At 40.8% G+C, this 16746-nt stretch overlaps 1 protein-coding gene across 6 annotated transcripts in view; it reads left to right on the top strand.

The window, feature by feature from the left end:
* IKZF1 (IKAROS family zinc finger 1) overlaps window positions 1-16746 on the top strand; it is a 71737-nt gene that overhangs the window by 34765 nt on the left and 20226 nt on the right. For 4 of the 6 annotated variants that reach the window (XM_019520834.1, XM_019520810.1, XM_019520792.1 and 1 more), the window contains exon 3: window positions 12948-13208. The exons of the other annotated variants lie outside the window; for them this stretch is intronic. In XM_019520834.1, the coding sequence (XP_019376379.1) occupies window positions 12948-13208 (261 nt within the window). The remainder of the gene's footprint in view (window positions 1-12947; window positions 13209-16746) is intronic. 6 annotated transcript variants of the gene reach the window in all.

The raw sequence follows: 16746 nt of genomic DNA, 5'->3' as shown, positions 1-16746 counted from the left end.
GGGGGGGGGGTGCTTCCCTCCATAGCAGTGGTGCACTCCCCCCGCCCCAGGCAGCACCCACCCACAAGCACCCAGCTCGCAGCCACAGAGGGAAGCACCAGGCCCTGATGCAGCTCAGGCAGGTAGGCAGGCTCCAGGGGGTGGGGAAAAGATCTCGAGAGGAGCTTGCCTTCCCAGGCTGCTGCCAGGCTGCCTGCACTGGCTTTCTGCAGAGCCCCCGAGCTGCATGGAGCTCAGTGCTTTGCTCCGCAGCTATAGGGCATTAAACTAAAACTCCTCAGAAGAGTTTTAGTTTCTGCACCCCAAACCATTTAAGGTGCATTATGTCGCCAAATTTGCTACAGTGGCTGGAATTACTGTGCAAGACAGTGCCGACGTGTGCAAACACCAACACCATTAAAGCCATGCAAAAGCATTCAACCTGCTTTAAACTGTCGTGCACACATGCCCCTAATTTCGTCTACACATGGCCCCAGCTTCTATTCAAATCGACATGCGCCTGTCCATTGACTTCATTGAGAGTGGGATTGAGGTCTTAGCTCAAAAGCAAGCATGAGTGTGTTTGTCTCCTTCACTTCTTTTATTCTGCATCTCAAAATCACTGTGCTTCTTGGACTAGTTCAGTAAGACTGTCAGTCTTAGCTCTAGGAAGGTCAGGCATGCCTGTGGCATTGCACATCACAGCTCAGGTACACTTACAGTGCACAGCTCGGAAGCCTGCACCAAGGATCAGGGCAGTTCCACTTATTTCAGTGGAATTATCTTTGATTGACAGGGGAAGGCAGAAAGTGGCTTACTCTGTCTGGCCAAACCAGTGTTATTTGTCTCCCACTTGCCAGAAATACTAATGGCTCGATCTCATTGCAGTTGCATTATTTTACACAAAATGAGAAATGCGGTCCTAAATCCAGGTATAGAAACTGAAAGATTTGATTCTGACCTTGTTTATCATTTATGAATCAGGTGCTGATGCCAGAGGGGTCACATTAGCTGTGAAACCAGAAATGGGCTTGAAAAGCTCTGTTCAAAAGTTGTTTCACATTTCAAGTTCATTACATTGGCCAAAGTAGGGGTGTGCACTCATGAGGACTGTCATGCGCCCCTGCATAAGAGCTCTGTTCTTTAAGCACCAACTTCTTCAAAGTGATGTGATACATGTGCTGCAATAAGTGATTCCTCAGAGCATGAGAACATTTCATTGCATACCTGCTCTTTGAGTCAGTAGTGAACCTGTTAAGCAGATCTGAAGTCAGATTCAGGATTTTCATATGGCTTGGAGTAGAGGGAAGAAAATTTAGTGTTAAGGCAGTACCATACCAAGAAATCACCAAGAAATGCCTATCACCTTGCCATTGCTTCTTAACATGTCTCATTAAAACACCACCAAATTCTACACATATATGTCTGATTTTAGCCCCATTTTAGGGCAAACTAAGAACAGGCCTCAGTTTCAGGAGCAGTGGTTCTCAACTTTTTTAGATATGTGGCACCCCTCATTAAACCGTAGGCACCCCTCCATAACTTTTGTGAATTGAACAACACACCGTTTGAAAAACTAGCTTATTTATTACAGTGCTTACCTCCTTGCAGTGGTGGTGGGGGAGCAGCCAGGCAGGGATAAATCTGAGGCTGTGCTTATGTCCTCACCCTTCACAGCACCCTTCAAAGCACCTTACAACACCCCAGTGTGTCCCAGCGCCCTGGTTGATAATCAGTGCTCCAAGGTATTTTATATCCATTACAGCCCATATTACAACAGCTCATGTCATATAAAATGTTTACTATCCTACACAAACTGTTTCTTTTTTGAACATTTCCTGCATTTCCAAAATGTTTCCTTCTGAATTTTGTTTTCTGAAATTGTGAGGAGATGGCATTTGCAGTGGGTCAGGCAACCTCTGCTACATGAGTTGTCTGATACTTTTTGTGAATGCTAGGTCTTTTGTAGCATTGTTTAAAGGGATCTCTGACTAAGGAAGCCTGTAATATGAAACTTTTTTTCATGACTGACTGGTGCCTCCTGAATCTGGGGGGGTACCCGCAGAAGCTGCCAACGGTGGTGGCCTTGTCCGGGGGGCACCAGCCCTGCTGACAGCATCAGTGTTGGCCATCAGGGGGGCCACTGGCCCTGTTGCGGGGGGCATGTGGACTCCCATGCAACCCCTACCAGTCGCCTATGCATTTTTTACAGCTGTTGGATGCAGCATAACAGAGAAAATTGTTACAGGGACAATTCTTCCCAAAGTCCTTGCAATGGTGGAGGTCAAAGGAAAGAGAGAAGCGTTTTAGGTTTTTTTTTTCCTGGGGAAGGCAAAAAAGTCTTAAAGAAGGGACTGGGAACGTGAGAAAAAAAGGTGGTTTCAAAACCTTGGGATAAATGTGTGCTGCAGTAAGACTAGTTTAGACATACCCTAAGCAAGACTTCAAATCTATAAATGCTTTGAGTTCTTCAGTCCCTGCTTAGAATATTCTATTACTTAACATCTTGCTTGACTGGTTGCTTGGTCACAATACATGATGTAGGATCCCAATGGCAACATATTGGCTGTGATACCTATAGAGGAAGGAATTATTTTGTGAAGAGACTTGCTGAAGGGCTCACTTTATTCTTGAGATTCAAACAATGGATATGGGAATTTAACAAAACCATTTTTGCCCCATCCCAAAGAGCTACATTACAGTTGCTTTTCATCAGAGCAGTTGAGTGTAAGGTATTTGTTAACAATTATCAAAAATGCTGGGACTGGCTCCAGAATCCAAGAAGAAAAAATATTTTAAAAGTCAGGTAAATACAGCTAACAAGGAAACAGAACAAGTCTGATATGTAACCTACCTCAAACTTATTTTCCCAACTGAATCAATCATGGTAGAAAGGAAAATAAAAATGATCACTTCCACAATTTGAGGGCTGCAACAGTACGAAAAGCCAAGTTCTCAGTTCAGTGATCTGACTATAAAAAACCTCAGATTCCTGAGATTCTTTGCAGCTTTGTGTGAGCACAAAATGTCTCATGTCTTGCCTTGTGAGTAGGCCAGGTGTTGGAAATGTCACAAAACCTAGCTTCTGAAGTGCTGAGGTGGCAAGATCCTTGTGTATGTCAGCCTTTTATCTCAAGACCAGAACAGATAGACAACACAGAGGATTGATGCAACTTGTATGGGCACACCCACAAACCTGGATGAAGTTGGTAGACCTAATTTTAGACTTGGCAGACTTTAAGAAAGCCAGGGAATCATTGACAATCTTTTAACATGAACAGTGAATTATGGCTAAAGAATGTCTGGACATTGTGTTGGTATTTTGCCTACCTAGAAGAAAAAGGAGGAGGCTACCTAGTAGTGAGGTGATATCACTTTAAACATGCATGTTACTATTTAAATAGGTCACTTGGATTTAAAGGCCAGACACTCCAGTGGTATAATTCTATGATATTTTACTGAAGTCATTAAAGACACGTCAATGGTCATCATGTTTTAGTATTCAAAATGTTTACATCCTTTTCCACAGTAGTTGAATCAGTGCTTTCAATAATTAGCATAGCTCTTTTTACCTAATGCATATTAGTCTTATAAATTCTTCACATATGAAGCATACAGAGTGGGCTACCTGACTCTGTATGGAGCTGAATTTTCTCCACAAACTACCATGCCTTTTTATTCCTGAATCCCACATGTAGCCTTATACTGCTGGATGGATTTCTGGATGCCTATATTATCAATACTTGTCTAGGGTCTCTCCATCATCCTCTATTCTCATAAATGAACAATGAGCTTTTCCAAGTACAGTCACAATGCTGTGTTTAGAAACAAACCTGGAAGGGTTGTCTTTGGGACCCACTGTTAATTTCCTACCTCAAAAACACCACTCCTCTTCTCAAAACACTGGCATTATATACAGATCTAGCAGTTCTTTTACTGCAGGGCTAAGGCTGTCTTTGGTAGTGTTGAAGTGATGTAGCCATGATAGTCCAAGACCTATGCAAGCACCAAGGATTTTTGTGGGTGCAGTTATTTACTGATCAACTGCATGGTTGAGATACAGTTAGACAAGTTTTTGAGTACCACAGCACCCTTCCTCAGGTCTTCTTAAGTCTGTCTTCATGACTGAAGATCTTGTAAATAGAACTTTCTCTCTGCCACTATGCACAGCACTCTGAAACTGGAGAGTAGAGGGCAGCCACAGCAAGGTTGGATTTTTGTTATTGTAGCTGAGTATAGATTAACACTGATAAGCTTCACCAAAGTGAACTTTGAAGAAGGAACAGAGATAGTGGATGCCTTAACAGTGTTAGATTGTGATATGTCTGAAGTTCTGCTTCTTTTGGAAAATTGTTTGTGTGTGTACAGACAGTAAGAGCGAAGAAGTTCCAAATGCAGCTTCATAGATTTCAGAATTGACATAAATGCATACATGCAGGTACAGCCCTATCAACTTTGAGTGTTTTTAAATCTAACAATGATTTTATCTTACTCATATGCAGTTTGCCTTGGGTTTTTGTTTACATTGCTTCCAAAAGCCTTTTAGCCACTTCCGTATCCTGTAATGTTCATGCAAAATAAAGTCTGCTGGAAACTGGCAAGGAGCAATAAACCCGTAAAGCGGTGAAATTCAGCCAGGGGCTTCAGGGATCTGAAAGCCTTTACTGCCTGATTGGGGTAACAGCTTATTAATGAAAAGGCTGCAGCAGATTCCTCAACCTCCCCTTGTGACCCAGCCAAAAAAGATTGTAGTATGCACGTAGAGGAAGCATGGGTTACACGTAGAAGTGGAACTGGAGACACCAGTATAATGTGTCTTTGACTGATAAAGCTGTTCTCCCTCCTTCTGAACATATTTTTAATGGTGCTAGTCAGCTAGTTCATGGAGAGGAGCCAAAGAACCAGTTGGATTCAAATGCCCTTCTTATTCGGGGGTTGTTCTTATCCATAATCCAATAAGCTAATGAGGTGAGACCCATCAACTAGATCAGGCTTGCTAAATTGGTTATAAGGTCCCTTGATAAATACAGATTCCCTGGGACTTAGCTTTCAGCATGGGAACAGATTGTAAGGAGATGACTCCCAGTCTTACAACCTTCTACCCCTTACACATGCACACACATATGTGCACACACATATGTTATGTATTGCCAGATCACTGGCATCAGTGGGGGCCAACCTTTCAGGAGCCATAGATTATGCCAGCATCCTCCCTGCATACCACTCAAATCCCTTTCTTTTACCAACCTGCTGCTCTGCTTTCTGCTCCCCACCTATTTTCCACTGTTCTGCCAGCCTGCTGCATGCCATATACACAATCTGCCTGTGCCACAGGTTGTCCACCCTGGCCTATATAACAGAAAACAACTCTTCTCTCCTTGATGTGGTAGGGACTTTATGGGTAACTAATTAAAGTTCCGTGAGGAGTAGGGACCTCTTTTTCTGGACATACAGAGGAGCTTTGCAAATGTCCATTCACTTGCATTCTCTACACTAGTGCAGACTGTCTGCATGATTTTCATACATTAAGTGCAGTTGCATCTGCTTAGCTGTGTCACTGACTGAAAACCTGCACAGACAAGGCCTCAGTAAAAACACTCTGTTGACTTGCAGGTCAGTTACAATACCACAAGGACATGCTAATCTGTTTGCATGGTACAATCAACAAACAGCCAAGTGCTTTGTTTATTGAAGGAGACTGTAAAAGCATGAGCTGGTTTCTTCTGGGAACTAGTTCAGGTTTTGTGTTTTCTGTGGAAGGAAACAGCAGCCACCGATTACCAGATGGGTGCAGCTCATCATGCTCGTTGTCCCATGGGAGATAGCTTATCTGAAGGAGCCTGTGTTTATGGAATGAAATATATTTGATTGAAAGCCAGAACTGGGGTGCAGAAAAAAAATTGAATCCTCAAGTGGATTGACTGGGACTTTTGGAGGAGAAGGATGGGTAGAGTTTACTTCAGAAAGATTGCTCAGGGATTATTATTATCCCACATGCTTAGTTTACTGCCATCCCTTCCATCCATCAAGACATTCATGGAGTGCTTCTTTTCCTCCTTCTTTCTCCCTTTTTCCTTTAAAATGCAGCAGAGAATTTGCGCCCCTTTACTTTTCATCCAGAGTTACTTCTTTGATGTCACCGGCTTTGAGTAGCACTGCAATACTCATGAGCAAACTTTGTAAAGGAATGTCTGACTGTTGTAAGTTTCTCCACTAGTTTTGAGCCCAAGTTTTAAATATCTGTCTAGGTCATCCCACAGTTCACCCATGCACTGCATTCTGGTTCTTTTTATTTGATATATTTTTTGAAGACGGGTATATTAGAACATATTCCAGTTGGGGTGCAGCCAGTTAACTGTCTGTTGCTTGCATGGTTATAGTGTTCTTTAAGTTAAAACCTAGCAGTATTTTAAAGCTATGATTAAAGCATCAATTAATGGCAGAAAAAGATGTCTGACTTCCTTTAGAATATCAAATGAACTGTTGAAACACAAGTCACATGCACTCAAATTAATGCAAACCTATGAAGGGGCCTCTTTTTTTGTTACTGACTTTTGGGTATCAGAGGTGTTTCATCCAAAAATGAAGCAAGAGCTATGATTTTCAAAAAAGGTTACACCCCAAACTTTTCAAAGTATTTACTTGCCACAGGATGCAGACCCATACATACTGGAATGAATAACAGTTGTGAAATTTGTGAGGTGCCTTAGTCTCATTTTGAAATCACCAGGAACAAGGTACCTAGCCTGCCAGAGTGTTTTTGGAAAGATCCTGCATCTTTAAGTGCTTAAATGCCTTTGACAACCAGGCTGTAGGGGCCTGATAAAGATTGGTTATGTAGGCTTCTAGGTAAGACCTAGGCCAAATTTAGATTGGGGAGGAGAGTGGGGCAGGATCCAGAAAGGGATCCTGTGCTGGGGGGTGTCTAATCTTTGCATGAGACCTCTGAGAAGTATCATCTGCTAGCTATACTCTGAGTATGCCAAACTCACCACAGAAGCCATGAATACAGCTCCAAACCAGTGGTCATGATGATGTTTTCATATGCCATCTACCCAAGAACCTAGTGATCACAGCAGTCATTCAGAAACTGTGGGAAGGGAGGCAGCTGGTTATGAGCCTTCCACCCAAACCCACATCACCCACTTCCCAGGCGAGTGCTCTAACCACCAGACAATAGAGTTTAGAGTGCACCCTTTGTCAAAGGATAAAGCAAATTGCTACCCCTTCTCCCGTTGAAATACCAAATACCCTTTCCAAGGAACCAGAGTTAAGTTGGTCTCCCTAACCCTTGCTATACCAGCACATTTTCCATTTGGAACCTTAGTCTGGATTTTACTCCCCAAACTCTTCTGGGAGAAACAAAAACTGTGAACAGTACTCCTCACAGCACATGTCCAAAGAGCTACAAATCTGATCCCCTTCCATTAGCTGACCCCCTCTGCCATCCCTTCAGAGCTTCTGTGCTGCAGTTATGCATATTGTCCCCATGTACTGAGCAGCAGGCCAGGCTTCCATCTTCTGCATCTGGGTAGTATTTCCTGAATACTGCAGCAACTTCATGGTGCTTTAAAAATAAAAGTCTAATAGAAGTAATCATGGAAACACTCGAAGTTCAGTCTATTTTGCTGTCCTTATATTTCTAGTTTCCAAGGTGCTTCAGATCATGCAATTGACAACATACTGGGAAGATATAGTGGGGTGGGGAGATACAGGATCTGACAAATGGTCAGTTGCAGCTTTTAACACCTGGGGAACCATAGGAGGCACCGGGGCATTGTGAGAGAAACACGTTGGTGGATGGTTCTAATAATACAGTCACTATTCTCTTTTATAATGTGCAAGTTCTTCTTTCCCTTTGCTTCCCTCCTAGTTCTCTTCCGGTGTATGTCATAGCAGTCTTGGAAGGGTGGGTATCTCAGTCACGTTGCTGGGATGTGCACATTCATCATGGTAAAAGCTGTCTCTGATTTAAGCTCCTGGGTGTGTATATAGAACCTGATTCACAAGCACGTGGCCTGGTTTTACGTTGAGGTAATTCAGTTAGTTGCAGTGGAGTTACACCGGTTTGAAAATAAAGTAGCGGTAGTGAATCCGGCCCTCGATTAATAGGAGCTTAAAAGGTCATCACTAAGCAAATTTGAGTAAATTAATTAAAGACTAATGTTTGACTGTGTTAGAAGAGCTAGGTCTTCATAATAAGTGTTTGCATGTGTGTGTGATAGTGGGGGTGTGTGTTATATAGGTTGTCTACATAGAGATAATACTGGGCAATTGTCCTTTTTATTCCTGAAAACCCATAAAGTACCAGATATTTATTGTTGCATCAGTAAATCTGAAATAGTCACATCATCTGAACACGGGAAATAGATTAATTTTACCACTACAGCACTAAAAATTTACCACTACAGCAGGGATGGAGAGTATACAGGTCTCATCTTACAGCAGAAATTGGAATAAGTATCAAGGGGCATGCCTACATGTGCACTTTAATGCGTATTAGACTAACGAGCAGTAAAGCATCAGCATCTACACATGTGCCACAATTAGTGCACAGTAGATTAAAGTACTCTGGTGTATGATAGTCACGTCAGACACAGGTACTATCCTATGCAACAGTAAATTACTGCGCTTAAACATGCATGTAGACGGTGATATCAGGATTAGTCTACTGTAGTTCAAATTGAGGCAGAGTGTATTTGGTCAGATTAATTGCTCATGTAGATGTGTCCAGTATTGCATATTTTTCCCAAGTACGTATGCTCATTCCAACTAAAAATCTCCAGGTAAAGTTTTAATATCTTTAATAGGTATTACTTATGCCATGCTATTAGTAAATTGAGTGTTATTTTTAAAATCTGCTATAGTTTAAAACAGTGTTTTTTATCTTCCTCTCACCCCCTTTTCTACTCATGCTGTTCCACTCTCTCAACACATCTAGTTTCCTCTTGTGGACACTTATACTCTTTATCAGTATCTCAGTAATCAAAGTGCAGTTCTACTCTGAAGGGTAAATTGGTCAAAGTATGCTCAGTTTACCCAAAGATAAATGTTTTGCTAACAACCAGATCAGTAAAATCATCCTGAGGTCTTAGAGTCAAAGTGGGGTTTTTCCTTCTCTTATGTCACAAAAGTTTTGAAAGTTAAACAAGTCCCTCAGTGATGCTAGTGTGGTACCACGTAATAAATGCCATTGTGTGGATGTGGCTTATTACATGCTAAATCTTATCCACAGTGGAGGTTTTAACTACTCATGCAGCTAAGCTAATGAACCTGAACCACTGCAAAAGCCTTAGTATAGGTACTTTGCACCATTACTTTCAGTAACACAACTTATTCCAAGTGGCACTATTGGACCATGGATTTACACTAGTGCAGACTGTCTGCATGATTTTCATACATAAGTACAGTTGCATCTGCTTAGCTGTGTCACTGACTGAAAACCTGCACAGACAAGGCCTCAGTCAAAATACTCTGTTTATGGAACACACATAATTGAATCCAGCTCCCTTTCTGTCTATTCCTCAAGGCTGGCAGAGGTGGGGGGAAAACGACAATTCAGTTTTTGTCGCTGATGTCAGTAGAAGCGATTGAATACTTACAAAGTGCAGTTCTGTGAAATGGCATGTTGACAAAAGCCAGTCTTCTACTGCATGGTAGGGGCCTAAGGGAATTAGATGCCTAATTCTGCCTGATTTTAATCTCAACTCTCGCTTTGGCGTTTTCAGTCAAAGCTTCTTTTGATGTCATTGGGAGTTTTGCCTCAAATTTACAGGATGCAGATTAAAAAATGTTGGGGGTTTACCAAACATGGTAGAATTTATGCAACTCTTGAGAAAAGCCACTTTTCCAATAAAAATTGTACATATAAGTATTCTCCTTCTAATTATCCTTCTTTTGTTCTTGTTTTGTTGTGTTTAATTTCTGTGCTATACCTGTGGTTATAGTTCTGTCAGTCTTTTTGGAAGCAATGTTTTTTATAGCAAGAATGCCCTCTTCTTTGACTTTACTGCTAGAAATACCATGACCCAGCATCCTCTTTGCCTTCTTTATTGCAGCTGCATATGGGGCTGAAGGCTATAGGGACTTTCATGCAATAATACCTAAATCTTTTTCCCGTAAGTATACAGTTCACTGTCTCTTCACTGCAGAGCATGTCCATCCATAAATTTTTTTTGTCACTTCACTTATCAGTAATTCATCCTTGTCTGTCTGTATTACATAAGGACTTAGCTGTTTAATACAGTCTGTTTTTCACATACTTTTTTCTGTTTGTTTGGTAGCCATGAATGTTTTAAAAGTTTCTGTTGGCAAATTTCCTTATAGACTATGGTTTGTAACTCTTGAATAGGTGTCATTTGTTTAAACAAAAACAGTTACTTTTTTACAAGGAAGAAAAAGCTTGGTGCCTGGTTGAAAACAATCATGGAACAGACAGTACATTATTATTGTTTATGAAGTGAACAATATTGATGTCTGTAGCAGAATTGACCAAGTGCACATTGCAAATGAGTGCTTCCTGACTGCCACTGAATTCAGAAGAAACTAGTAATCACTTCTGATTAGCCAGTCACATAAGTTTATGCAAATATTTGTTTCATAAATCACTGACAGGTGACTGTTAGTTTTTCCTAGACCTCTGAGTTGCTCTCGAGAGTAGATGTTTGAAAACAAACACTGATATTCATAACTCACCTATTTTGAGATTAGTTTACATACCTAGAAAAAATACAATAGTTAAAAAATATATACAAAAATGCTAGAATGAGAATATGGATTTACAAAAGACTTTCAACAGACCAGCCCTATAATCTAAACTTTATCATCCTCAGAGCCTGTATCCAGGGCAGTATATTATTTGGGCCAGATATTGTTAAGGAAATTGTTCAATCCCATTGAAACCAGTTGCCTTCGGTGAGGTTGCTGAGGACAGCAAAATTCAGTGTGTTGCAAACTGATTTCTTGTGTAGATGCACATCATGACCTACGTTTGGGGCAAATACTGCCCTCTTTCTGTATTTCATTATCATTTCTGTCTCCTGAAATTATTTAAAAGAAAAAAATGAAATTATGACTTTTTACATGAAATCATTCTTCTATAAAGTAAAGATCTTGACCCTGGATTAAGAGACACTGGGCATGTCTACACAAGACACTAACTGCGCAGTAGCCTAATAATACTTTGCAGTAGTGTGTCAGAGCACAAACAGTGCTAATATACTACTGGGCAGTATTATTAGGCTACTGCACAGTAGCATCACTAAAAAGGCATGTGCCGGTGCTACTGCACAGTAACACTGGTTACTGTGCATTAATTAGGTATGTGCTTATACAGATACTAAATTTAATGTGCAGTAACTACGGCACATTAATGAACATGTAGATGTGCCTCATGGGTATGTACAGACATTACACATAGATCGACCTAACTCAGTTTAGGTCTAAATGACAAACTAATTATACATTTGGGGAGTTTAGATTGGGCAAAAAATGGCCTGCCCATTCTAACACAGCTCACCTAAGGAGGCGCAGTATGTAGACTGGGCTAATTCATATCCAATCTAACCAAATGTATGTACACATTTGGAGTGCATCCCCAGGGCTTGGAAAGCCAAGCACTTGCCCCAGCCTCTGGGCTGCACTTTTCCTACCCACCCTGACCAGACTAACCATCTGGCCCCCACATCCTCAGACAGACAACTCTGCCCGTCTCCCCTCCCGTCCCCACCCACAGACTCACCTTCTAGCCCTACTCTGATCTTGCTTGCCCCTCCCCCAACCGTGGCTTAAATTGCATTCCCAATGCACAAGTGGGGGGCCAACCTATGATCACACAGTTTAAAGCAAGGTGCATGAATATGTGCACATGCCTACTAATTATATGTTCAAAAAGTTGTTTTTTTTCCTTATTTCCTTGTAAAGGGAACAGGATTGATATATGGAATTGTAATGGAATAAAACTCTTCCAAGGACTGTTTCACATGTTTTATGTGTTCATATAACATACCACCTTCAGCAGCTTTCACAGGCAGGATTTATACCTATAGCTTAGTCATTTGTAGAAAAATAATTCAAAACATCTTTTTTTTACCTGCTTTTCTGGCATAAATATAAGGTTTCATATTAATTAAAAAAAAGGGAAAAAAATGAAAGCTGTTTTAGATGTAATTCTGTTAAGGGACTATAATGCAAGTGATTCTCACATACTTAGGTTGCAGGGTGATGAAATTACTATGTCGTAAGCATGGGACCACTCATTTCTGGCCCCTGTAGAAACTATATTGAATCCTATAGAAATCCCACTCCTTCATCCTGACATGTCACCTTTTCACCATTTACCCCTGGTTCTAGAAACAGTCTTCTGTTACCAGTCATGCTGTCCCCGGAGCTTGGTTCCTACTCCTGTATCTCAGTCACCAGTCCTGATGGCCTTAGCTTGCTTCTTCACCAGAGTCCTAGTTCTCTTGCTTAACACTTCTTTGCCATCTCCTTCCATAGTGACAAAAATTATCAACTTCCTCACAACAAGGGATGTCTTGGTAAGGCTGTCATGGCAGAGTGGAAATATTGTATCCATTCCCTTTCATGGGTACTGGTTTCCATTCTTCAATGCCTGACAAATCCAAAAGATATGGATTCAGTATAATGTCATTCTAGGTAATATCTGCTTTGACAATCCAGATGTTACAATGGCATAAATCTGAAAGGGGTCTTGAAGAGATGTTTTAAATGCATTCAGGTGCCTAACACCCCATCATGTCTTGTCTTACTCGTGTACCCACAGCCCACAGTTCCATATGCCATCACTCTTACTGTGTTGCCCATGTAAACATTGCCATACCTGCAGCTTCTGTTGTTTAGGTATATTGTACATTTTGTTTAGAAGTTATCTCCTTTGATTTGATTGTTTTTGCCACTGTGTTTGTTTTGTAACAAAACTGAGGGGCCTCCTGTATTGTTTTTTTCAGCCAGTAATATTAAAATAGAGACTCAGAGTGATGAAGAGAATGGGCGTGCCTGTGAATTGAATGGGGAAGAATGTGCGGAGGATTTACGAATGCTTGATGCCTCTGGAGAGAAAATGAATGGCTCACACAATGGCCCAGGCAGCAAAGCTATGTCAGGAGTTGGAGGCATTCGACTTCCTAACGGAAAGCTAAAATGTGATATCTGTGGGATAATTTGCATCGGTCCCAATGTGCTCATGGTTCACAAACGAAGCCACACTGGTAAGGCCTGGCACAGTTTTTCCTTTAGCAGCCAAGAAATGGCCACATGTATAGGAAATGATTTATTTTCTCTGAGTGTCATGTGCATGTTCCCATCTATACAGCAATGCAACATCCTTAGACGTGTGAAACTGTGCTGTTGAATCATTCTAGTTTGAACTGGAGTGAAAAGCAAGATTCCTTTTAAAATTGATCAGCTCCACCTTATAAAGCTAAAAACTGAAAAGGAGTCCATGGATTAAATAAGAATTCATCTTATAACCAATATGAGACATATCTAAAAGTACTACTTGCTCCTTCCTGCCATTAACAGTGGTAAATAGTCCTAATTATAGACATGGACTCCAAGGGCGATGCTTAAACTAGCTTAAGTTGCTGGAATTTTTTTTTAATTTTGACAAAAAATAGACAACAATCTTCTAAATACGTTTGCAAAAAATTTCCACCATTTCTTTTACCAGCTCTAAATTTATCACATTTCTGATATTTTCAACAATGCAACAGTTTCATGTCGTAGACACAAATAAAGTGTATTAAAAATAAGAATATTAAAAAGACATTCAGATCATAAATTCAGAAAGAAAACAGAGTTGATTCTATAGGAAATACTTTCTAAAATAAATTTAGGAAGAATTGTCATCCATAAATGCAACTGTGGAGAAGTTTCATAGGGACTGCAAAGAGGTATGTTGAGGATGGTATGTTCTACAAATGGTAATTTTTCATTATAACATCATTGAAGTTCTTCTGCCAGGGTTATGTAATTCTCAACAGCCTCAAAGACTGTTAAGAAGTAAAGATTCTAAAACTAAGCAATTAGCTGGTTATGATCCTTCATTTGACTGCATGTGGTTGCACCTTGAACTCAGTGGGGCTCAGTCAGGTGCAGGATCAGAACCTACTGTTATAGATGAGGCAAGAATTCAGCTCTAGAGATTCCTGTCACCATGAGAATGATAATTGCTGCTTCTTAACAAAACAGGGATGTTAAAATTGTGTATAAATACAAGGAGGGAAAGGAATTACTTATGGTAAGAATGATGTAACCAAAATATTAAAGCCTGACTTTAGTAAGTATGACTAGAGATACTAGGTAACTAATGGAACAGTTTGCTAAGGACTCTATTGAAGTAACTTCCTGAGAGACATTCGGGGCAGGCTAAATGAAATGCTTGTGGGTTTAATGCAGGAAATAGTGAAGCCATTAATTGGGGAGGTGGCTGGAAATGGCACAGAAGAGCCTTTCCAAATTGAGCTTCTATCATTTCAAAGGCACTTGACCAAGATAAAGGTGGGGTCACCATCCCGCAGCTTAATCCTGATTAGCAGCAATCCAGAGTGATCTTGTTGATGGTTAAAAGTAGTGCAGTGCTTGCCTTTTCAAATACTTCAGTGAAACAGTGTATTGCAAACACTGTTCAGTGAAATTAAACACAACGTACTCTCCCGTCAGGGCACAGCAGATGTTACCTATCTTTCATTGGAAAAGCAACGAATATTCTTGGAAGCATGAGGCTGCACTGTACTTCATAGATATAGGAAAGCATGTTTTTTTTTCTGTTTAATTAAGTGTTTAAGTGTGATTCTTTAAGAGTTAATAAAATATCCATCAGGAAAATGACCTGCATATTGAGGTCTTTTAACAGGCAATTTGGCCCAATATATTATGATATAAAGACAGCAGTGCAGTATTAATTGAAACAGTTGCTACTGATTGTGGTATTTGGAAACAGAAGGGCAGTCTGTTATTTAACAAGGAGCTATTTTTATTCAAGTATGGTCTGAAAGTAGAATTGGGTTCTCCTTGGGATTTTTTTTCCTTTCAGTTATTTCTTTGGTCATCTTAAAACTTCTGTTTGTAAGATAAAGCTAATGGAATTATAAAGTTAATTTATATGTTTAAGAGCTGATCCAATGAAAGTGTGCGTGCATGCGTGTGGGTGTGTGTGGGTGGTGGAGATACAGTTCAAAACCAGAAAGCTAAAAGTCCATGGAAAAACAGGTTCTCAGTTGTGTGAAATTCCCTCTGTGCTGAAGGAGGCCTAGTCACATGGAAATCCCACTTAACCCTTCCAAATAGAGCATCAACAAGATTTACACAGGCCTTGTACAGTCCCACTGTAATGTTCTGGGGTGATTGCAGCAGAATGGCAGGCAAATGTCTAATCACTTAATAGTGTGGAGGGGGCAAACTGTGTATGGTTGTGATATACGGGGAAGAGTGGTGGGGGCCCCTTTTTCTCCCAAGTGTTCTTATGTCACTAACAAAGATATTTTGGCTCCTAGTTGAGCGGGAGTGGAGATGGGGGGTATTGCTTATGGCCAGGATGAGTAACCCAAGTGAGGGTCTGGTTTGGCTAAGATGAGGGTGTGAACATGACTCTCCTTGACCCCAATTATACCAGACAGTGCCTGGAGACTTGTGGTACATAGCTGCATGTTATTTCTTTCTAACAGACTATCTGCAATTACTCCCTAGTACTAGGACCCTTGAAAACAAGACTGCTTTTACTGTACCACAGACTGCCATGTTATGCCTTGACATGTCATTTACATGGTTGAAAAGTGCACATATAACATGACCAAACTAGGTTGGCCACTTTGTGCTCTCCTTCGCAGAGGTGTTAGTGAATCCAGAGCATGAAAGGGAAACAGACCATTATGTGCCAGTCCCCCACAAGCTCCCAGCTGAGTGTCACTCCTCAGCACACCCCTGCTGGCGAGTGGGAGGGGGAGCCGAACCAGAAAACAAAGTATATGACATAGGAGGCAATGTGGAAAACACTATACAAGTTTTCACTCAGGTGAAGCCACCATTTTTCTTTTTAATGAAAGAATGTTCTGAGAATGAATTCTTTTAATCCTCCTTTGGGAGATGACACTATGGTTTTCTGTAGAGCCTGATCTTGGACTCCTTTTGTAAGTCTCCTGCTGAAGTCAGTAGGAATCCTACTTGCCCAGGGACAGGTGTCAAAGCTCAGGTTCAGAGCCTGGGAGTCTAAATTGAAGGGCTGTCTTAGGGATACAGCAGTCACCCTTTTCCCTTTGACTTGTGCTGTGAGAATTAAAGTAGAAATGGGATACACTGTTAGAGACATTTAACTGACTCTGCTGAAGCCCATTTCAATGCATGCCTGATGAAGGAATAAGCCTTGCAAATGAATTACTTGCCTGCTAATTCATGTAAAACCTGTGTATGCACTGAAGTTCTCTTAAATAAATATTTGATAAATGAATAAAACTCTGGCACACTAAAATGCCAAAATATAATGGCTGCCTGGCCTGATAAAAGGTATAATTATGTTTAATGAATACGCCTGCCAAGTGCAGATATGCAGAGGAGCACCTGATATTTTCTACCCAGCCCCATCTGTTCTAAGTAGCTCTAAAACACCAGCCATTCACTAGTATTTTTGCCTGCCTCTCCTTATTGAAGAAGAGAACTCCATTCATAAATATCTTCTCCCCAGTCTCTTAGTTGATTGCTGGTATTCAGTCTAACTCTGAGGTTAAACATTAGGAGAAGGAACATTTGAAA

This window comes from Gavialis gangeticus, unplaced genomic scaffold, assembly GCF_001723915.1.
Source record: "Gavialis gangeticus isolate Ggan-Ray unplaced genomic scaffold, GavGan_comp1, whole genome shotgun sequence".
Classification (NCBI taxonomy): domain Eukaryota; kingdom Metazoa; phylum Chordata; order Crocodylia; family Gavialidae; genus Gavialis; species Gavialis gangeticus.
This window is presented reverse-complemented; position numbering and strand designations above follow the sequence as displayed.